The sequence below is a fragment of the Heptranchias perlo genome, chromosome 3 (genome assembly GCF_035084215.1).
Source record: "Heptranchias perlo isolate sHepPer1 chromosome 3, sHepPer1.hap1, whole genome shotgun sequence".
Lineage (NCBI taxonomy): Eukaryota > Metazoa > Chordata > Chondrichthyes > Hexanchiformes > Hexanchidae > Heptranchias > Heptranchias perlo.
Window position 1 is genome coordinate 64,354,198 of NC_090327.1, and position 22,971 is coordinate 64,377,168.

The 22,971-nt window shown below is 41.5% G+C and overlaps 1 protein-coding gene across 6 annotated transcripts in view; it reads right to left on the reverse strand.

The window, feature by feature from the left end:
• rb1cc1 (RB1-inducible coiled-coil 1) overlaps window positions 1–22,971 on the reverse strand; it is a 172,384-nt gene that overhangs the window by 48,244 nt on the left and 101,169 nt on the right. For 5 of the 6 annotated variants that reach the window (XM_067979953.1, XM_067979947.1, XM_067979928.1 and 2 more), the window contains one exon: window positions 14,809–14,971. The exons of the other annotated variant lie outside the window; for it this stretch is intronic. In XM_067979953.1, the coding sequence (XP_067836054.1) occupies window positions 14,809–14,971 (163 nt within the window). The remainder of the gene's footprint in view (window positions 1–14,808; window positions 14,972–22,971) is intronic. 6 annotated transcript variants of the gene reach the window in all.

The following is a 22,971-nucleotide window of genomic DNA, read 5'->3' on the forward strand; positions in this document are numbered from 1 at the left end:
ACATGGACAAAAGAGCTGAATTCCACAAGTGAGGAGAGAGTGACTGCCCTTGACATCAAGGCAGTGTGGCACCAAGGAGCCCTAGTAAAATTGAAGTCAATGGGAATCAGGGAGAAAACTCTCCAGTGGCTGAAGTCATACTTAGCACAAAAGAAGATGGTAGTGGTTGTTGGAGGCCAATCATCTCAGCCCCAGGACATTACTGCAGGAGTTCCTCAGGGCCGTGTCCTTGGCCCAACCATCTTCAGCTGCTTCATCAATAACCTTCCCTCCATCATAAGGTCAGAAATGGGAATGCTCGGTGACGACTGCACAGTGTTCAGTTCCATTCGCAACCCCTCAGATAATGAAGCAGTCCGTGCCCACATGCAGCAAGACCTGGACAACATCCAGGCTTGGGCTCATAAGTGGCAAGTAACATTCACACCAAGTGCTAGTAGGTGAGCACTTTGGTGACAGTGACCATAATTCGGTGAGATTTAAGGTGGTCATGGAAAAGGACAGGGAGGGGCCGGAAATAAAGGTTCTAAATTGGGGGAAGGCCGATTTTAATAGGATACGGCAGGATCTGGTCAAAATGGACTGGGATCAGCTGCTTGTAGGAAAATCCGCATCGGAGCAATGGGAGTCTTTCAGAAGGGAGATTGAGACCATACAATGGCAACATGTTCCCGTAAAGGTCAAGGGTGGTTCCAAGAACTCCAGGGAACCTTGGATGTCAGGGGATATACGAGAATGGATTAGGAAAAAAAGGAGGGCTTTTGGCAGATACAAAAGGCTAAAGACGGAGGAAGCCCTTGAGGAGTACAAAAAGTGCAGGGGGATACTTAAAAAAGAAATTAGGAGATCAAGGAGGGGCCATGAAATAACACTGGCGAGCAAAATAAAGGAAAATCCTAAGATGTTTTATAAGTATATTAAGGGTAAGAGGATGACTAGGGGAAAAATAGGGCCCATTAGGGACAAAAATGGCAATCTGTGTGTGGAGCCGGCAGATGTAGGAGGGGTTCTAAATGAATATTTTGCATCTGTTTTCACGATGGAGAAGGACGATGTAGACATAGAAATACAGCAGGGGGACTGTGATATACTCGAACATATTAACATCGAGCGGGAGGAGGTATTGGCGGTTTTAGCAGGCCTAAAAATGGATAAATCCCCAGGCCCAGACGAAATGTATCCCAGGCTACTGTGTGAGGCAAAGGAGGAGATTGCGGGGGCTCTGACACATATATTCAGAACCTGTCTGGCCACAGGGGATGTGCCAGAGGACTGGAGAACCGCTAATGTAGTACCATTATTCAAGAAGGGGAGTAGGGAAAAGCCGGGGAACTACAGGCCAGTGAGCCTAACATCAGTGGTAGGAAAATTATTGGAAAAAATTCTGAAGGACAAAATTAGTCTCCACTTGGAGAAGCAAGGATTAATCAGGGATAGTCGACATGGCTTTGTCAAGGGAAGATCATGTCTGACTAATTTGATTGAATTTTTTGAGGGGGTGACTAGGCGTGTGGATGAGGGTAACGCAGTGGATGTGGTATACATGGATTTCAGTAAGGCCTTCGATAAAGTCCCGCACAGGAGACTGGTCAAGAAGGTACGAGCCCATGGAATCCAGGGTGCCATGGCACTTTGGATACAAAACTGGCTTAGTGGCAGAAGGCAGAGGGTGATGGTCGAAGGTTGTTTTTGTGACTGGAAGCCTGTGGCCAGTGGGGTACCACAGGGATCGGTGCTGGGTCCCTTGCTGTTTGTGGTCTACATTAACGACTTGGATATGAATGTAAAAGGTATGATCAGTAAGTTCGCTGATGATACAAAAATTGGTAGGGTGGTAAATAGCGAGGAGGATAGCCTCAGTCTGCAGGACGATATAGATGGGTTGGTCAGATGGGCGGAACAGTGGCAAATGGAATTTATCCCGGAAAAGTGCGAGGTGATGCACTTTGGAGGGACTAACAAGGCAAGGGAATACACAATGAATGGGAGGACCCTAGGCAAGACAGAGGGTCAGAGGGATCTTGGTGTGCAAGTTCACAGATCCCTGAAGGCGGCGGAACAGGTAGATAAGGTGGTAAAGAAGGCATATGGGATACTTGCCTTTATTAGCCGAGGCATAGAATATAAGAGCAAGGAGGTTATGATGGAGCTATATAAAACACTGGTTAGGCCACAGCTGGAGTTCTGTGTGCAGTTCTGGTCGCCACACTACAGGAAGGATGTGATCGCTTTGGAGAGGGTGCAGAAGAGATTCACCAGGATGTTACCAGGGCTGGAGCGCTTCAGCTATGAAGAGAGACTGGGAAGATTGGGTTTGTTTTCCTTGGAGCAGAGGAGGCTGAGGGGGGACATGATTGAGGTGTACAAAATTATGAGGGGCACAGATAGGATGGACACTAAGGAGCTTTTTCCCTTCGTTGAGGGTTCTATAACAAGGGGGCATAGATTCAAGGTAAAAGGCGGGAGGTTTAGAGGGGATTTGAGAAAGAACTTTTTCACCCAGAGGGTGGTTGGAGTCTGGAACTCACTGCCTGAAAGGGTTGTGGAGGCAGGAACCCTCACAACATTCAAGAAGCATTTGGATGAGCACTTGAAATGCCATAGCATACAAGGCTACGGACCAAATGCTGGAATGTGGGATTAGATTAGACAGGGCTTGATGGCCGGCGCGGACACGATGGGCCGAAGGGCCTCTATCCGTGCTGTATAACTGACTCTATGACACATAAGTGCCAGGCAATGACCATCCCCAATAAGAGAGAGTCTAACCACCTCCCCTTGACATTCAACGGCATTACCATCGCCGAATCCCCCATCATCAACATCCTGGGGGTCACCATTGACCAGAAACTTAACTGGACCAGCCATACAAATACTGTGGCTACAAGAGCAGGTCAGGGGCTGGTATTCTGCGGCGAGTGACTCACCTCCTGACTCCCCAAAGCCTTTCCACCATCTACAAGGCACAAGTCAGGCGTGTGATAGAATACTCTCCCCTTGCCTGGATGAGTGCAGCTCCAACAACACTCAAGAAGCTCGACACCATCCAGGACAAAGCAGCCCGCTTGATTGGGCCCATTCACCACCCTAAACATTCACGCCCTTCACCACCGGCGCACTGTGGCGGCAGTGTGTACCATCCACAGGATGCACTGCAGCAACTCGCCATGGCTTCTTCGACGACACCTCCCAAACCCATGACCTCTACCACCTAGAAGGACAAGGGCAGCAGGCACATGGGAACTACACCACCTGCACGTTCCCCTCCAAGTCACACACCATCCCGACTTGGAAATATATTGCCGTTCCTTCATCGTCGCTGGGTCAAAATCCTGGAACTCCCTTCCTAACAGCACTGTGGGAGAACCTTCGCCACATGGACTGCAGTGGTTCAAGAAGGTGGCTCACCATCACCTTCTCAGGGGCAATTAGGGATGGGCAATAAATGCTGGCCTTGCCAGCGACACCCACATTCCATGAACGAATAAAAAAAGTCAATGATATAGACTGTAAACAGCTGAGGCCCAAGCACTGATCCTTGCAGCACCCCATTCATTACAACCTGCTTATCCAAAAATGAACCATTTATTCCTGCTCTGTTTTTTCTGTCCGTTAACCAATCCTCAATCCATGCTAATATATTACCCCCAAACCAATGAGCCCTAATTTGTTTAACAACCTCGTGTGGCACCTTATTGAATGCTTTTCAAAAGCCAAAATATACTACATCTACTGGTTCCCCCTTATCTACCCTGCTAGTTACACCCTCAAAAAACTCATTTGTCAAACACGATTTCCCTTTCATAATATAATTAAGCAGCATCAACATGGTTTTATGATTTTCTAAGTGCCCTTAGAATTAATTACTACATCATTAATAATAGATTCTAGCATTTTCCCTACTTCTGATGTCAGGCCAACATAGTTCCATGTTTTCTCTCTCTCTCCTTTCTTTCTTGAATAGTAGGGTTACATTTGCTACCTTCCAATGCAAGGGATCTGTTCCAGAATCTAGGGAATTCTGGAAGATCAAAACCAATGCATCCACTATCTCTACAGCCACCTCTTAAAACCCTAGCATGTCGGCCATCAGGTCCAGGGGATTTATCGGCTTTTAGTTCCTTAATTTCTCCAGTACTTTTTCTTTACTAATCTTAATTGCTTTAAGTTCCTCACTCTCATTAGACTCTTGGGTCCACACTATTTCCAGTATGTTTTTTGTGTCTTCTACTGTGCAGACAGATACAAAATATTTGTTTTAACATCTCTGCCATTTCCTTATTCCCCATTATAATTTCTCCTGTCTCTGCCTCTAAGGGGCCCGCATTTACTTTCGCTAATCTCTTCCTTTTAACATACTTGTAGAAGCTCTTACAATTTGTTTTTATATTTCCTACTAGCTTATTATCAATCAATTTTCTCCCTCTATCAATTTCTTGGTCATCCTTTGCTGATTTCTAAAACCCTCCCAAACCTCAGGCTTACAACCCTTTTTGGCAACATTGTAAGCCTCTTCTTTTCATCTAATACTATCCTTAACTTCCCTAGTTAGCCAGAGTTGGATCATTTTTCCCATGGAGTTTTTATTCCTCAAGGGAATGTACAGTCCTTGAGAATTATCAACTATTTCTTTAAATGTTTATCATTGCTTATCTTCTGTCATATCTTTTAATCTAAAAAGAGAAAAAGGGGGCATATGAAAGATGTTAGGTTGATAATACAAGTGAGAACCAGGCTGACTATAGAAAGTACAGAGAAGTGAAAAAGGAAATAAGAGGGGCAAAGAGAGAGTATGAGAATAGACTGGCATCCAATATAAAAGGGAAACCAAAAGTCTTCTATAGGCATATAGGTAGTAAACAGGTAGTAAGAGGCGAGGTAGGGCCAATGAGGAGCCAAAAAGGAGATCTAGGCATGGGGGCAGAGGGCACGGTTGAGGTATTAAATGAGCACTTTGCATTTGTCTTTACCAAGGAAGGAGATGCTGCCAAAATCACAGCGAAAGGGGAGGTGGTAGTTGAGATACAGGATGGGGTTAAAAAAAAAAATCGATAAAGTGGAAGTACTAGAAAGGCTGGTTGTACTTAAAGTAGATAAGTCATCCAGTCCGGATGGGATGTATCCTAGCTTGCTGAGGGAAGTAAGGGTGGAAATTGCAGAGGTGCTGGCCATAATCTTTCAATCCTCCTTAGATACAGGGGTGATGCCAGAGGACTGGAGAATTGCAAATGTTACAGCCTTGTTCAAAAAAGGGTGCAAGGATAATCCCAGCAACTACAGGCCAGTCAGTTTAACCTTGGTGGTGGAGAAGCTTTTGGAAACGGTAATCCAGGGCAAAATTAATAGTCACTTGGACGTGCGTGGATTAATAAAAGGAAAGCCAGCACAGATTTGTTAAAGGCAAATTGAGTTTTTTGATGAGGTAACAGAGAGGGTTGATGAGGGCAATGAGGTTGATGTTGTGTATATGGACTTTTAAAAGGCATTTGATGAAGTGCCACATAATAGGCTTGTCAGCACAATTGAAGCCCATGGAATAAAAGGGGTAATGGCAGCATGGATACGAAATTGGCTAAGTGACAGGAAACAGAGTAGTGGTGAATGGTTGTTTTTCGGATTGCAGGAAGGTATACAGTCGTGTTCCTCATGGGTCAGTACTAGGACAACTGCTTTTTTTGAGCTAGATATATAATATATATATTAGTGACTTGGACTTGGGTGTACAGAGCACAATTTCAAAATTTGCAGATGACACAAAATTTGGAAGCGTAGTAAACAGTGAGGAGGATAGTAATAGACTTCAAGAGGACATACAGGCTGGTGGAATGGGCGGACACATGGCAGATGAAATTTAATGCAGAGAAGTGCAAAGTGATACATTTTGACAGGAAGAACAAGGAGAGGCAATATAAACTAAATGGTACAATTCTAAAGGGGGTGCAGGAACAGAGAGATCTGGGCATATATGTGCACAAATCTTTGAAGGTGGCAGGACAGGTTGAGAAAGCAGTTAAAAAAGCATATGGGATCCTGGGCTTTATGAATAGAGGCAGAGAGTACAAGAGCAAGGATATTATGTTGAACCTTTATAAAATACTGGTTTGGCCACAACTGGCATAGTGTGTCCAATTCTGGGCACCGCACTTTAGGAAGGATGTGAAGGCCTTAGAGAGGGTGCAGAAAAGATTTACTAGAATATTTCCAGGGATGAGGGACTTCAGTTATGCAGATACACTGGAGAAGCTGGAGTTGTTCTCCTTAGAACAGAGAAGGTTGAGAAGAAATTTGATAGAAGTGTTCAAAATCATGAAGGGTTTAGATAAAGTAAATAAAGAGAAACTGTTCCCATTGGCAGGGGGGTCGAGAATCAGAGGACGAAGATTTAAGGTGACTTGCAAAAGAACCAAAGGCGACGTGAGGAAAACCTTTTTTATACAGCGAATAGTTATGTTCTGGAATGCGCTGCCTGAAAGGGTGGTGGAAGCAGATTCAATTGTGGCTTTCAACAAGGAATTGGATAAATACTTGAAGGGAAAAAATTTGCAGGGCTACGAGGAAAGAGCAGGAGAATGAGGCTAATTGGATTGCTCTTGCAAAGAGCCGGCACGGGCTCGATGGACTGAATGGCCTCCTGTGCTGTAACGATTCTATGATTCTAATTTCCCAATCTACCCCTCATACCTATGCAATTGGCTTGGTTTAAATTTAAGATTCTAGCTTCGGACTTAACTGCATCACTCAAACTCAGTATGAAATTGTATCATATTATGATGACTCATCCCCAGAAGATCCTCAAGTATAAGATTACTAATTAACCCTATCTCATTACACAATCCCAGATCTAAAATAGCCTGTTCCCTAGTTGGTTCGTCGACATATTGTTCCAGAAAACTTGAATGCATCCCATGAACTCATCCTCCAAACTACTTTTGCCAATTTGGTTTGCCCAGTCTATATGAAGATTAACGTCCTCCACGTTTATTGCATTACCCTTGTTACATGCTCCTCTAATTTCCTGATGTATACTCTGTCCAACACTGACTGCTGTTGGGGGCCTGTAAACAACTCCCACAGTGTTTCCTGCCCCATGTTATTTCTTAACTCCACCCATACTGATTCTACATCCTGATTTTCTGAGCTAAGATCCTTTCTCACTGCTGCCTTTATCTCATCCTTTATCAGGGCTACACCACCTCCTTTTCCATTTTGCCTATCTTTCCTAAAAGTCAAGAAACCTGGAATATTTAGTTCCCAACCTTTGTCCCCCTGAAACCACGTCTCCGTAATGGCTACTAGATCAAACCTATTTATCTTTATTTGTGCCATTAATTCATATATCTTGTTACGAATGCTTCGTGCATTCAGAAATAGCACCTTTAATTTTAACTTTTTACTATTTTTCCCTGATGTGACCTTAGTCACTAATGCCCCATTACCTTTGTTAAACTCTGTCCCTTCCTGACACACTGCTTGTTTTTTACCCAAATCACTACTCTGCTCCACAGCCTTGACTTTACTCTTTAGACTTATAAAATTCACCCTTACCTGAACCCTCCCCCCTTATTAGTTTCTGCCTATCTGCCCCAGATGCGACAGTGTCAACAAGGGGGCCAAGCTGAAGCTGATACACATTGTACAATGTGAAGCGTGAATAGTGTGATCGGGGATCCAAAACAGAAATGAGAAGGAAAGTTTAAGGGTCGTATTTTTTGTCCAAAGTTTACTTTTAGAGATTCCCCCTTTTGTACAATTTTTAGTATATATATTTTTTTAAAAACATCAATTTTATCACTGCCCTGGAGATCCTCCATTAGGATATTTCTCCCTGCTCGGCTGCGATGATGATACCAATTATATATAGTGTCACATAGCTGCTCTATTGAAAACAGTAGTTTTGCGACTTCAAACCAGCCTGTGGGCCATTGTGGAACTTCCCAAGCTCAGGGAACATGGGATAGGCTGGGAAATTTGCCACTGAATTTGATTATGGCTGATGTGTATCTCAACTCCATTTACCCGCCATTGATCCAAATCCCATGATAACCTTACCTAAACAAAAATTTATCGATCTCAGTCTTCAAAATTTCAACTGACCCAGCATCCAGCCTTTTGGGGGAGAATGTTCCAGATTTCCACTACCCTTTGTGTGGAAAAAACACTTCCTGATTTCACTCAAATGGTTTAGCTCTAATTGTTCTGGATTCCCTCATCACAGGAAATAGTTTCTCTATATCTACACTATCAAATCCCTTTACATTTTAAACCTTGATGAGATCAACCCTGAACCTTCTAAACTCAAGGGAATACAAATCAAGTTTATGTAACTTACCCTCAATTTAACCCTTTAAGCCCTGGTATCATTCTGGTGAATCTGCACTATACCTCCTCAACGGCTTAAATGTGCTTCGAGGTTCGGTGACCAAAAACTGAAATTTTGGGAGCAGCCCCCTCAGGCCAATTTAGTCATAGTTGCTGCTGTTTGTGATGTACCCACTCTGAAAAATACACTAATTGACATCACCAAAGCAGGCAACAGGAAGGAAGATTTACTCAAAAGTCTCTTGAGGGTGATAAAAACAACCTTTTAAAAAAAATTTGGGAGAGACATCAAATAACAGCTTAATAGAGTATGATCTTTCAGCTAGTATCCAAGCCTCATTCATCACCATTGTTGGCCGCATCCTATATCACCAGCAGGACAGACCCACCGGAGGGAGGGGCACAGTTGCATAATCAGTTGGGAGTCGCCCTGGGAGTTCTGAACATCAACGCTGGACCCCATGGCTAAAAAAGCCGAAACCTCCAGCTAACATCTTCAACCCCCTCCCCCAATTAATGAATTAGTACTTAAATATGTTGACTACTACTTGGAGGAACCAATGGCACAGAATGTACTCTGAGTGGGGGATGGTAATGTCCACCACCAAAAGTGATTCATTACTAGCACCACCACTGACTGAGCTACAGAATCCTTAAAGACACAGCTGCCAGACTGAGCCTGCACCAGGTAGCGAGAGAACTAACACAGGGGACTAACCTGCTTGCTCTGTTATAACTAACCTATCAGTCACAGAAAATAAGTGCACCCCCCCCCATCATGTCATGTGGCATTACTGCTATGCTAAGTGGGACAGATTAATGAAAACAATCCAAAACTGGGGATCCGTGAGACACTGTAGGCGATCAGCAGCAGAATTGAATACCATCACTTCATGCCTAGCACACAGCTCACTCCACCTCCATCAAGCCAGAAAATCAACCCAGATTCAATGCGGAATAGCCTTACACACCCACTCGAGTGGAGGTAAACAAATCAGGTAACTAATAAGAGGAGGAGGCTCCATGAACATCCCCATCCTCAATTATGGGGTAACCCAGTAAAAGAGTGCAAGAGACAAGGCTGAAGTGTTTACAAGCATCTTCAACAATAAATGCCAAGTGGGCAAATTACTCAGCCTCCTTCCAAGGTCCCCAGTGACTTAGAAGCCAACACTTAGCCAATCAGGTTCAATCCATCTGACATTAAAAAGCAGCTGAGCACACTGGACACAGCAATGGCTGTGGGCTCTGATAAAATCCCAGTTGCGACAGTTCAAGACAGTTGGATCCAAAATAGGGCAGACACCTTTCAATCTCTAGGACAATAGAGCAACCTTCCCTGGCTTGAGGGAACCTGTTCCATCGTTTGGGAAAGAAAAAAGCTTACTCGCCTCAAAAGTCCCTTATTCTTGCTGTTTCTTAGATATCATGGATACCTCTTCTGAATCAAAATAATGTGCCATTTTATATTGCTGAGTGAGGGAAAAAATTCACCTGACCAATTTTTTTTTTAAAGCTACTGTGATTTCCTCCCTCATGGAAGATCTTGCCTACAGCGGTTCAAGGCGGCGGCTCACCGCCATCATCTCAAGGGCAATTAGGGATGGGCAATAAATGCTGTCCTTGCCAGAGACGCCCACATCCCATGAACGAATAAAAAGAGGCAATTTGAGATCACTTACTGGAAGCATGGTCTTTATCTTTCCTTGAAAGCAGTCACACCTCCATATGTAAAGCTCACTTCCAGCTGAGGCAACATTTTTGACATTTTCATGGCTCAATATTGCATAGCTGTCCTTTGTTTTTTTTTAAAAAGTGCTATTTTGGATACAAAGCCATTTTTGTTTGGTTCCCAAAATTACTGAGTTTTTTTTCCCGCTTTGAACTGCAAAAGTTCATGCAGCTGAGCAGTTAATGCTAAATAGAGCATTTTTGTTCTTCATTAGGCATCCACTATAATTGATTTATCACAGCACTGAATAACTGACCTTCAATTTTGAATTAAGCATCCTTACTATTTCACCACAAAATTTATTAAATTCAGAAACATTCTTAAATCGAACAAAAGCTCTAGATGATTTCCCAGCACACTTGCTCCAATCCTGATCTTGCTGCTTAAACCCAATTAAAAATTAATAGTGAGAGTCAAAAGTAGATCACTGACATATCATGTTTTCTTTCCTCCATAGTCAACACTGGAGATTTACGGCAAACAACTTCTGCTGCAGCCCCATTCTAGAAAGCACAATGTAAAGAATCCTGATATTCAACTGTTGTGCTCGTTACAAATGGTCCCCAATATCAGGTTTTGCCTTAATCTGGCTTACTAATTTCCAATATTCTCCTTAAAGCCTTCAATATTTTGAAGGCTCAAAGCACAATTACTCTGCAGAATATCTACTCTCATCCCCTAGTGTTGCTATTTGGCATAAATCTTATACAGTGCATACTGTCAAACTGGTGACTGCCAGAACACATGGAACAATCTTTTACAGAAACCACTAATGCCTCATGACTTCATGTAGCAGCAGCTGCTACAAGTTTATATTATTGTTTAAATGCAAAAGGTTCAAAAGCAAAACATCTACTTTGTTTAAACTGTCCCAAGGTGTAATTTGAAGCAGACAGTTTTGGTGGTACAACCCATACTAAGACAGAGCAATTTTGTTGTCTTATTTCTTTCACTGATTTGATTGAATTGAGCCACCTCACTGCTGTAGGATAATTCAGTTAAATCAGGTTTGAATCCATTATAGCATAAAGTAGATAAACAAGTGTCCAAGTCAAAATGCTGAATCTGTCTGGGCAATTAACAGTAATGTAATTATTTTTACTGACAAAGCACAGAAACAGTAGCAAAGCAGAATAGAATAGAGAAGAACAAAAACTGCAAACAGAAATCGGCAAATCTATTCCAGAGATGAACTGAGTTTGAGGGCAAAGTATAAGTGCCACAACAAATGCAACATTGAGGCATTTATTACTTCTGATTAAATACTGCGTACAATGCTTCACTTAGAATGTCTTTATTTGGTTTCTGAGAATAGTATTATATTGAAGGACAGCTGTAATAAGTTTCAATGCTTTTGCTATTATTTGGGATCTCAATGCTGGCATCTCCAAGCAAAGAGGGCACAATACTAACTGAAGTCTTATATACAGCAGAGTGTGGGGTCATCTTGACCATTCATGAAGTGAAAGGTACAGTGTCCTTGGTTTGGGCACATAATCCAGGCTGACACTTCAGTTCTGAGGGGGCACTGCACTGTCGGAGGTGTCATCTTTCAGATGAGACATTAAACCATCTCAGATGGGCATAAAAAATCCAGGCCACTGTTCAAAGTAGAGCTGGGGAGTTCTTCCCGGTGACCTGGACAATATTTATCAAGATTTATTAAATATTTATCCAGATTTATTAAACAGCTTAACTGTGCGTGAACATCTATCCAATAGTGATCATAACATGATCAAGTTCAAGGTAGTGTTTGAAAGGGAAAAAAGTGAGTCAGCTGCTAAGATTCTAGACTTGGCTAAGGCTGACTTCAATGGGATGAGACAAAGACTGTCCACAGTAAACTGGGCAAATCTGTTAATGGGTAAAATGACTGATGATCAGTGGGAAATGTTTAAAGAAACATTTAACGTGATACAGAAGCAGTTTATACCCGAGGGGCAAGAACTCTACTTGCCAAAAAAAAGCAGCCATGGACAACTAAAGAGGTAAGAGACAGTATCAGACATAAGGAAAGGGCATACAAAAAGGCAAAAAATGGCACAGATACAAAGATCAACAAAGGGTCAGAAAACAGATAGAAAGAGCTACAAAAAGAGAGTATGAAAAGAAACTTGCAAGGGATATCAAAACCAATACGAAGAACTTTTATAGTTATATTAGGAAAAATAGGGTGGTCAGGAACAGTGTTGGCCCCTTAAAAACTGAAAGTGGGGATATAGTCATTGACAATGGCAGACATGTTGAATAATTACTTTGCGTCAGTATTTACAGTAGATAGAATAGCATGCCGGGAAAATTAATATTGAATTGGGGACAGGGACTCAATAAAATTAAGTAAAGCAACAGTAATGAAGAAAATAATAGCACTAAAAAGAGTGACAAATCCCCAGGACCAGATGGTTTTCATCCCAGGGTTTTAAAGGAAGTAGGTGAGCACATTGCAGATGTCCTAACTATAATCTTTCAAAGTTCTTTAAATTCAGGAACCGTCCCTCTAGATTGGAAAATTGCACGTCACTCCACTTTTTGAGAGAGAGGGAAACCAAGGAATTATAGACCAGTTAGCATAACATCTGATGTGGGTAAAATGTTGAAGTCTATAATTAAGGATAGGGTGACTGAACACCTTGAAAATTTTCAGTTAATCAGAGAGAGTGGATTTGTGAAAGGTAGTTCGTGCCTGACAAACCTGATTGAATTTTTTGAAGAGGTGACTAAAGTAGTGGACAGGGGAATGTCAATGGATGTTATTTATATGGACTTCCAGAAGGCATTTGATAAAGTCCCACATAAGAGACTGTTAGCTAAGATAGAAGCCCATGGAATCGAGGGAAAAGTACGGACTTGGTTCGGATGTTGGCTGAGCGAAAGGCGACAGAGAGTAGGGATAATGGGTAGGTACTCACATTGGCAGGATGTGACTAGTGGAGTCCCACAGGGATCTGTCTTGGGGCCTCAATTATTCACAATATTTATTAACGACTTAGATGAAGGCTAGAAAGTCTGTTATCTAAGTTTGCCAATGACACAAAGATTGGTGGCATTGTAAGCAGTGTAGATGGAAACATAGAATTACAAAGGGATATTGATAGATTAGGTGAATGGGCAAAACTGTGGCAAATGGAATTCAATATAGACAAAAGTGAGGTCATCCACTTTAGACCAAAAATGGGTAGAACAGGGTACTTTCTAAATGGTAAAAAGTTAAAAACAGTGGATGTCCAAAGAGACTTAGGGGTTCAGGTAGATAGATCATTGAAGTGACATGAACAGGTGCAGAAAATAATCAAGGCGGCTAATGGAATGCTGGCCTTTATATCTAGAGGACTAGAGTACAAGGGGGCAGAAGTTATGCTGCAGCTATACAAAACCCTGGTTAGACCGCATCTGGAGTACTGTGAGCAGTTCTGGGCACTGCACCTTCGGAAGGACACGTTGGCCTTGAGGGAATGCAGTGTAGGTTTACTAGAATGATACCTGGACTTCAAGGGTTAAGTTACGAGGAGAGATTACACAAATTGGGGTTGTATTCTCTAGAGTTTAGAAGGTTACGGGGTGATCTGATCGAAGTTTATAAGATATTAAGGGGGACAGATAGGGTGGATAGAGAGAAACTATTTCCGCTGGTTGGGGATTCTTGGAGTAGGGGGCACAGTCTAAAAATTAGACCTTTCAGGAGTGAGATTAGAAAACACTTCTACATGCAAAGGGTGGTAGAAGTTTGGAACACTCTTCCGCAAACAGCAATTGATGCTAGCTCAATTGCTAATTTTAAATCTGAGATAGATAGCTTTTTGCCAACCAATGGTATTAAGGGATATGGGCCAAAGGCAGGTATATGGAGTTAGATCACAGATCAGCCATGATCTTATCAAATGGCGGTGCAAGCTCGAGGGGCTGAATGGCCTACTCCTGTTCCTATGTTCCTATCCCTCAACCAACAGATTATCTGGTCAATATCTCATTCTGTTTGTGGGACTTTGCCCTGTGCAAATTGGCTGCCGCGTCGCCTATAACAGTGAATACACAAATAAAAAGTACTTCATTGGCTATAAAGCACTTGAGGGCATCCTGAGGTCATGAAAGGCACCATTATAAATGCAAGTTTGATCGTTTGTACAAACAAAACGGCTTTACAAAATAGCTGGAAACAATTAAAGGGCACAATTGCTGTAAACTGGGACTACAATCTGTGAAACACATCTTTAAAAAAAATATACAGTTTCCTATAATGAAAAAGACTTGCATCCAAATTGTGCCTTTTACAACCTCAGAATGGCCTAAAGTGCTTTACATCCAACGAAGTACTTCTGAAGTGTAGTCACTGTTGTAATGTAGGAAATGTGGCAGCTAATCTGCGCTCAGCAAGGTCCCACAAACAGCAATGTGATAATGACCAGATAATCTGTTCTAAGGTGTTGTTGAAGGATTAATATTGACCAGCCCTGCTCTTCTTTAAAATAGTGTCATGGGATCTTTTACGCCCAACCGAAGCCTCGGTTTAACATCTCATTTGAAAGACTACCACCATCAGTGCAGCACTCCCTCAGTATTGCACTGGAGTTTCCGCCTAGATTTTGTGCTTTAGTCTCTGGAGTGGGATTTGAACCCACAACCTTCTGACTCAATGGCGAGAGTGGTACCAGGGCTGACATCTTATGAACTTAGCACTATAAGAACATTTTAAAATCAAACAGTTTTAAATAGCAAAAAGAGTGTGTTTGGGACAAAATAGACAATATTAGGAAATCTACCTGCTGTTCAGCTATCAGTGATGTTTTAAGGCTTTGAAGTTCTTCATTCCTTTTTTCTAGTTGATCTAGTAAATTGGCCTTCTCTTCTTGAAACTTCCCTGTAAGGTCAGCAATAGAACTTGGAGGACTCTCACTCACTGGTGCAGATGAAAGTGGAACTTCCCTGTATTAAAAGATTTTTTTAAAAAATGAAGCAGCAACTGTGGGGGCAGGAAGATAAAATTCACAAAGTCTGTTTGGAGAATCATTATTGTACTTCTCACATCTGCATTTCAGTTACCCAAAATTTAATTTATTATTTTGTTAGCTATACAGCCTGAATTCTGTAAATGGAACACAACCTCATTATTCTACAAGAAACATTGTTCCTTTAAGAAATTTACATCATATACACATCAGGTGATCTATCATGCAGGTTGGGAAAGCAGGTCTTTAATTCTTTGACTGGAGATGAAAGCACAAGACCCTAAGAAATAGCAAGAATACATAAACATCCACAAGTCACAAGTCACATCAGGTCAAAAGAATTGAGGGGTACACCAGGAGGGAGCTTTTTGTCTGGTGGTTGAGTTGAAAATAATGGGTAGGACTACCACATAAGCAATCTAACATGGTTCCTATACGTTCAACTTCCACAAACGTTATAAACAGGGGTATACCAAAGAAGTGCAAAAACTGGAATTCTGAGGACCTACATATTCAAACAGTTTGGACCATAGCAGCACCAAAGCTTTTGTCATCCTGAGTTGTCTGGTCATTGCGCCCAGCTGTTTGGAATCCTCCTCTGGAGGACTGAGTTTTACCCTGCATGGGAGACAATCTGCACTTTGTCTGCATTTGAAACTTAACAGATAAATCCTAACTTTACTAAGCACATTCATGTAATCTGCTCAAAGGAGATGGGAACTAACATGGGAAGTATGGAACTAATTCAGCCCACCAAGCCTACTCCTTTAACATACTATGTACAGTCAGCCTTTTCATGGGTTCTGTCAAACTAAATTAAACAAACACTCAGTTCTACAAAAGTCCCCACCCGCAAATATTTAGTTTGGCTAAACTCTACAATATCTACACTTAAAACTTTCCAACAAGTTTGAACAGCAATGAAATTAGCATATCCATCGAGCACTTGATTATCTTGCCCTATGCAGGTCCCTGGAACATTCAACTTTATTCTTAACCAGATATCTATGCAGCATTTAGCTTGCATTGTGTGCCGCCTTTTTGCGTCTTCAGGAAATCCCACAGGACTTCACAGTCAAGTTACTTTTCTGAAGTATAGTCACTGTTGTAATATAGGGAAAGTGCATTTAAACACCTAATTCTCCAAATGCACTTATACTTGACACTGGACTCTCAGGCTTAGTGCCATCAGTACATTTTATAATGTGGAGTAGGGTACTTCTGCTGTTCATTTTATTCATAAGTGAGATTGCAAAGAGACTCAGAACACACTCTCTGGAACTCCATAAGTCACTGCCCCCCCCAAGTCAGAGCTATTTCCATATATCACCCCTCCTTCTGCTTTCTGCAACCAAGCTAGTTTTCAATTCAGCTATTCTATGAGCCTTAGTTTTCATGAAAATCTTAGTTATGGAACATCAAATGTCTTATGAGAATTCAAGTTGATATGTTCACTGCATAGCCCTCACCAAATAATTTACCTCAAAGAAATTCCATAGATTTGAGGCATTGGTGCAATAAAATGTGTCTTTGGGACCTGATGACTAAATATAAAAACAGCATCAGCTATGATCGACATTTTTCCATCTAGTCTTTATCTTTGTACGTCCAAAGGCTTTTAATCCAATCATTCGGTAGAAACAGTAAGCAAAGTTCAATAAACAAAAATAACTGGAAGCTCTGTGCCAAAACTTAAAATACTTTAGCACATAATCTAGACTGACCGTGCTGTATTGTCAAAGGTGCAGCCTTTAAATCAAGGACCCATCTGCCTGTTCAGGTAGACATAATAATTCCAAAGGCACTAGTCAAAGAACAGCAGGGAAATTCTCCTGGTATCCTAACCAATATTTATCCTTCAGATAATCTGTTTTTGGTGGTGTGGATTGGTCATTTATCTCATTGCTGTTTGTGAAACCTTGCTGTATGCAAATTTGCTGCCGTGTTTGTTTACAAAATAATATTGGTTACGTTTCAAAAGCAGTTTGCTGTCTGGAATGCTTTGACATCCTAAAGATGTGAAACACTATATAAATCCAAGTCATTTTCTTTAAAGTTCACCGCATATTTGATGTTGAAGTTATTGCCTAGCAGCGTCAGTTGTGGCTCCTTGGTAGCACTCTCACCTCAGAGTCAGAAGGTTGTGGGTTCAAGTCCCACTCCAGAGACTTAAGCACAAAATCAGCGCAGTACTGGGGGAGTGCTGCACTGTCGGAGGTGCTGTCTTTTGGACGAGACGTTAAACCAAGGCCTCGTCTGCCCCCTCAGGTGGATGTAAAAGATCCTATGGCACTATTTCAAAAAACAGCTGGGGAGTTCACCCCAGTCGCTTGGCCAATATTTATCCCTCAATCAACATTACTAAAACGGATTACGTGGTCATCATCACATTGCTGTTTGTGAGTCCTTGCTGTGCACAAATTGTCTGCTATGTTTCCTATATTACACTTCAAAAAGTACTTCAATGGCATTAAAAGACATCCTGAGGTCATGAAAGGCACTATATAAATGCAAGCCTTTCTTTCTTTTAATTCTTTCCCCATTTTTCCTCTTCCTTTTCATTAGATGATGAAATTTTGTCTACAATCAGAAAAATAGCAGCCAGCTTCAGGCAAACCTCTTTGATTAAGTGCAAAAGAACCTATTCAGTGCTGAAAAGTATTGTGTACTCACTATCTGGTCAGATGAATGACCAGCTTGGTGAGGTAATAAGAGGGCTGCCATTGACTGGAACTGTATCACAATATGAGCCAGCAGCCGCGACGAACAGACTTTGCATGATGCATGAAACCCCAAGGTGCCCTCTGTTCCACTGGTAGGGGGACTGTTGCCAGGGCACATCATATGGGAAATTCTGCCTGAGCCAATGCCATTGTAGAGGGAAGGAGACTACTACCATTTTAACAAAAAAATGGCCATAATTGTGGACATGTTCTTGACAAGCAAGGAATCCACCCTAAAGGATTCCTTTAGGAAGTCTCTAACACGACATTGCTCAGGAAAAAAAAACTTTCACTTTATGTGATCCATGTTGCTACTGATAGATGCATTGAGCAGCCAAAGACATTTCTTGCTGTGCCCCATAGTCATCTTAGATCAACATAAATGCAAACCCTAGGGAGCTTTTGGACAACACCTAAAGCTACAGTGGTGGAGATGATGAAACTAGCTAAGCAGAAATCAGACATATGCTCTGGTCATAAGAGAAAGCAACCATTTCGTGCTGGATGGGTAATTGAACCTGGAAGTTTGACATACCTGTAAATGACATAGGAGAAGTTTATGCAGGTTCTGGAGCACCAACATCCTCCCACCCATGATGGACTGGGGTGGACAAATGTAAGGAATCTTACAACACCAGGTTATAGTCCAACAGTTTTATTTGAAAATCACAAGCTTTCGGAGGCTCTCTCCTTCATCAGGTGAGTCCTCCCACCCACACACAGGAACTAATGTGTCACATGACCTAACAAGTGTCAACTTTTTGAATGTTCCAGGGAACATTCTTTGTGCACAGTTTTTATTTGACTTGAGAATGGAGGTGTGCTTCTGTGCTACCTGGAATCCAAAGACCTACCTAACAGCACTGTAGGAGTACCTTCACCACACAGGCTGCAACGGTTCAAGGCGGCGGCTCACCACCACCTTTTCAAGAGCAATTAGGGATGGGCAATAAATGCTGGTCTTGCCAGCAACGTCCACATTCCATGAATGAATATTAAAAAAGACTCCGCCCTGGAGGAATCCAGCTTTGATATCCTTGTAGCCAGGCTATCCCTCCTGCGTTCAAGTAGTCACATTGAGTTGTTCTACTGAGGTTCAAACAGGATTAAAATTCAAGACTTATGCAACTATGTAAGGCAGCAGACAGGTGTGCAAGTCAGTCACTGGGAAGAATGCATGATTATCAAACTTTAATTGACATTGACAGAAGCTAAATTGAAGATAGCCTGCGAGTAAGTAATACTCAATATAAAAGAACACTTCAAAACTTTGCTACAAATTTAAAAGGTAGACGGTAGAGAAGACTACAAAACAGAACTGAAGAGAATTGATAAATGATAATTAGAACTTTGATGGGAGATGGGCAGAAAACCTCAAACAGAGGGAGCAGTTCAGAATGAGGTCTTATGTACATCAAGTAGGGGAAGGTCAGCTCACCCATTTAGTTTGGCAGGTTGTTAAAAGCCTAAGATTACATTTCCTGTTTTTGCAAAAAATGGGAGAATAGTATTTTTTTCAACCAATGTCAGTGACTACCAACAATATCATGGAATCTATGTTTCTTTCTATTTGTGAAAACACAATTTTGTTAGTGGCAACGGAAATGCAACAGCCAATCACTAAACACCAGCAATAATGATCCCGTCATGCTTCTCAAACACTAACCATGTAACTACAATAAATATAAAATGTTTGGCAATCCAGCAGCAGACTGTGCAATCGCACTAAAACCTGAGTTTATATAATGCTTGATGTTGAAACATCTCAAAGCGCTTCACATGATTTATTTTTTAGCATGCAGTGGCGGATAGGTAGGAAAACTGTAGTGAAAAATATCTGAACATATTTAGAGAAAAAGGTGATTAACTAATGAGGTCTTGCTAAGCACAATAATGCATGCACATTTTTGGTAGACAGTTCCCTAGCACACAAAGGTGCAAAGCACGACAGACCCAGTTATCTCTGCAATCCAGGAAAAGGCAAAAAAGTAAAACTTTAATAGGTCTGTAAAGTTGTAGCACATGACAAACACATGAAAGAAAAGTATAGTTGTAAAAGATATAAGCAAAGGACAGGGCATTGGCAAATAAATCACATGTTCATTATTGTATTCAACATAGTATAATGGAGAGAAGCACTGCAGGAGAAACCCACATTTTATTCTGTACTAAGTTCTGCGATTTTTCACCCCAGCCCTCATCAACTTTCACTAATTCCCTATCATATAGATTTCTCATCCTAATCCTTGTTCATAATCTCTCCATTTCTTTGCTCCACCCACCACTCCAATCTCCTCCAAGCCTATGGATCTGTTTTCATTCTCCATTTTTCAAAGTTTGGACTACAGTGCATTCCCATCCTCTCTCTCTTCACCATTGGTAGCACAGCCTTCAGTGAAGAAATCCCTCAGTTGAACTCTCCTCCCTCACTTTCTTTATCCACCTTAACAAGTCTCCTCAAAACCTACCTCTATGACCATACCTTCAGTCAACTATCCTAACCTTCTCCCAATTCCTGCAGTGTCAAATTAGCCTCTTTTTGAAGTGTTTTGGGATGCTTCACAATAACAACGTGCATTTATATAGCACCTTTAACACAGTAAAACATTATTAAAGGAACTATATAAATGCGAGTTGTTGAGACCTTATGCAAACTACATAATGAACTTGGATATCTGAAACTTAAATTACATAAGAACCCAAAGAGAGAGTCTTTTCAAAGACCTCTACATTGGTGGGGCTCAAACTGAAGCCTAAAAATTAGAAGTATTCCCTCTAATTTTTGGTTTGATCCTCACCAATGTAGAGGCATTTGAAAAGACTCCCTTCTATGCGGTCTTGTGTAAATTGAGTTTGGGACATCTAAGCATTCTGACAACTTGATCACCAGTTCAAAATGGCAATATCTCAATCTTCTTGCACATCAATGCAAGTATGACCAGAAACTAAACAAAATCTAATAAAAAAGCTAAATGCAAAACATTATTCAGAAAATATTTTGTAAATAGTTATTTCTACTAAATGCACAAAATGATCCAGAAACAAGAACGGGGTTACACTACAGGTCCTAGTTTGAGACTGGTACCTGCTTACAGCCCTCTGCATACCAGTAAGCAAATGTTAGTTACATTTTAATGTCAGCTTTTAGTTAACTTTAAAAAGATTACCAATGAAGTTCACAAGCTTCAGTTTTTCCAGTTCCAATTATACTACAGGTATTATACAAGAGCTGAATGCCAGAGGAAAGTGGAGAGTAGCTGCCTTTGACATCAAAGCAGTATAGGAACAAGAATGGCACCAAGGAATGTTGGCAAAACTGAGGTCAATGGGGAAAATCCTCCAGTGCCTGAAGTCACACCTGACACAAAGGCAGACAGTCATGGTTGTTGGAGACAAACCATCACAGCCCCAGGAAATCACTGCAAGAGTTTCTCAGGGAAACGTCCTCGACCCAACCATGTTCAGCTGTTTATAGAATCATAGAATGGTTACAGCATGGAAGGAGGCCATTCAACCAGTTGAGTCCGTGCCAGCTATCTGCAAGAGCAATCCAGCTAGTCCCACTCCCCCGCCCTTTCCCCATAGCCCTGCAAATGTTTTTCCTTCAAGTACTTATCCAATTCTCTTTTGAAAGCCACGATTGATTCTGCCTCCACCACCCCCTCAGGCAGTGCATTCCAGATCACAACCACTCGCTGTGTAAAAAAGTTTTTCGTCATGTCACCTTTGGTTCTTTTGCTAATCACCTTAAATCTACATCCTCTGGTTTTTGACCCTTCCACCAACTGGAACAGTTTCTTTCTATCTAATCTGTCGAGACCCTTCATGATTTTGAATACCTCTATCAAATCTCCTCTCAGCATTCATCAATCACTTTTACTCCATCATAGATTCAGGAGTGAGGCTGCTCGACGATGACTCCACAATATTCAGCTCCATTCACAACTTCTCTGATAACGAAGCACCACATGCCAGCCAACAGCAGGACCTGGAAAACATCCAGGCTTGGGCTGACGATTGACAGGTAACATTCACACTACGTAAGTGCCAACCAATGACCATCTCCAACAAGAAAAGGACCAACCCCTCCCCCAATCTTCAATGGCACCACTATTGTGGCGTTCTCCATCATCTTGGAGGTCACCAAGAATTTTAACTGGAGCAGCCAGATCAACAACACAGCTACAAGAGCAAGGCAGAGGCTGAGTAGTCTGCGACCTCCCGACCTCTCAAAGCCTTTTTATGGCTCACGTCAGAAGTGCGATGGAATTCACACCACCTGCCTGGATGGGGTAAATCATCACAACACTCAAGAAGCTCAACATTGTCCAGGATAAAGCATCCTGCTTCTGAACTCAATATCCACCTTCCCCACCACCTCCACACTGTGGCTGCAGTATGTGCTAACTACAGAATGTGCTGCAGCAACATACCAAGTCTACTTTGATAGCACCCTCCAGTCCCGTGACCTTCATGAAAAGATGAAAGCAGCAATCTTGTGGGATGACCATCACTTCCAAGCTCCCCTCCAAGTCACATACCTGACTTGAACATAGACCACTAATCCTTCATCTTTGCTGGGTCAAAATTCGTGAATTTCTTACCTAACACCATTATGAGAGCACCATCAACACAATGATTCAACACAAAGGCGTTCTCAGAACTAGGGTTGGGCAACAAATGCAGTCCTCCCAGCATCACCCATATCCCAAGAATAAAAAAAGTGAAATCAAAATGGTAAAAGACTATTTTCTTGCAGCGATTTCACATCACTTGCCCAACTCTAATCAATTGCCTAATTGATTCCAACAACTTTACAATAGTTATACTATCCAGTTTGCATCAATATGAAGCCAAAAATGCCGCCCATTAAACAAAATGTGTGGTATAACTGGCTACAAGAAAGCTTCACTGTCCCTTCAATTCCATATACCAATTCACTTAAAATAAATTATTTTTAAGACATTTAAAGTCAAGTTTAAGCTGGTTGTTATTTAATGTGTAGAATGAAAAAAAAATACTGTGATAAATTTGATATGCTTAATTACACAAACACATGATATCATGACAAACAATTGACTCTTTCAGCAGCAAATTCAAACACTGAAGCCACAAGTGGAATAAATATCAGTCAAGTTAATTTTGAATCTTGCAGGTAATTTCACGATATCATGAGACACAAGTTTGAGCCATTTTTTGTGTGACAAGAGTAAAACTAACTTACAACAAAATAAATAAATTTAATTAAAAATGT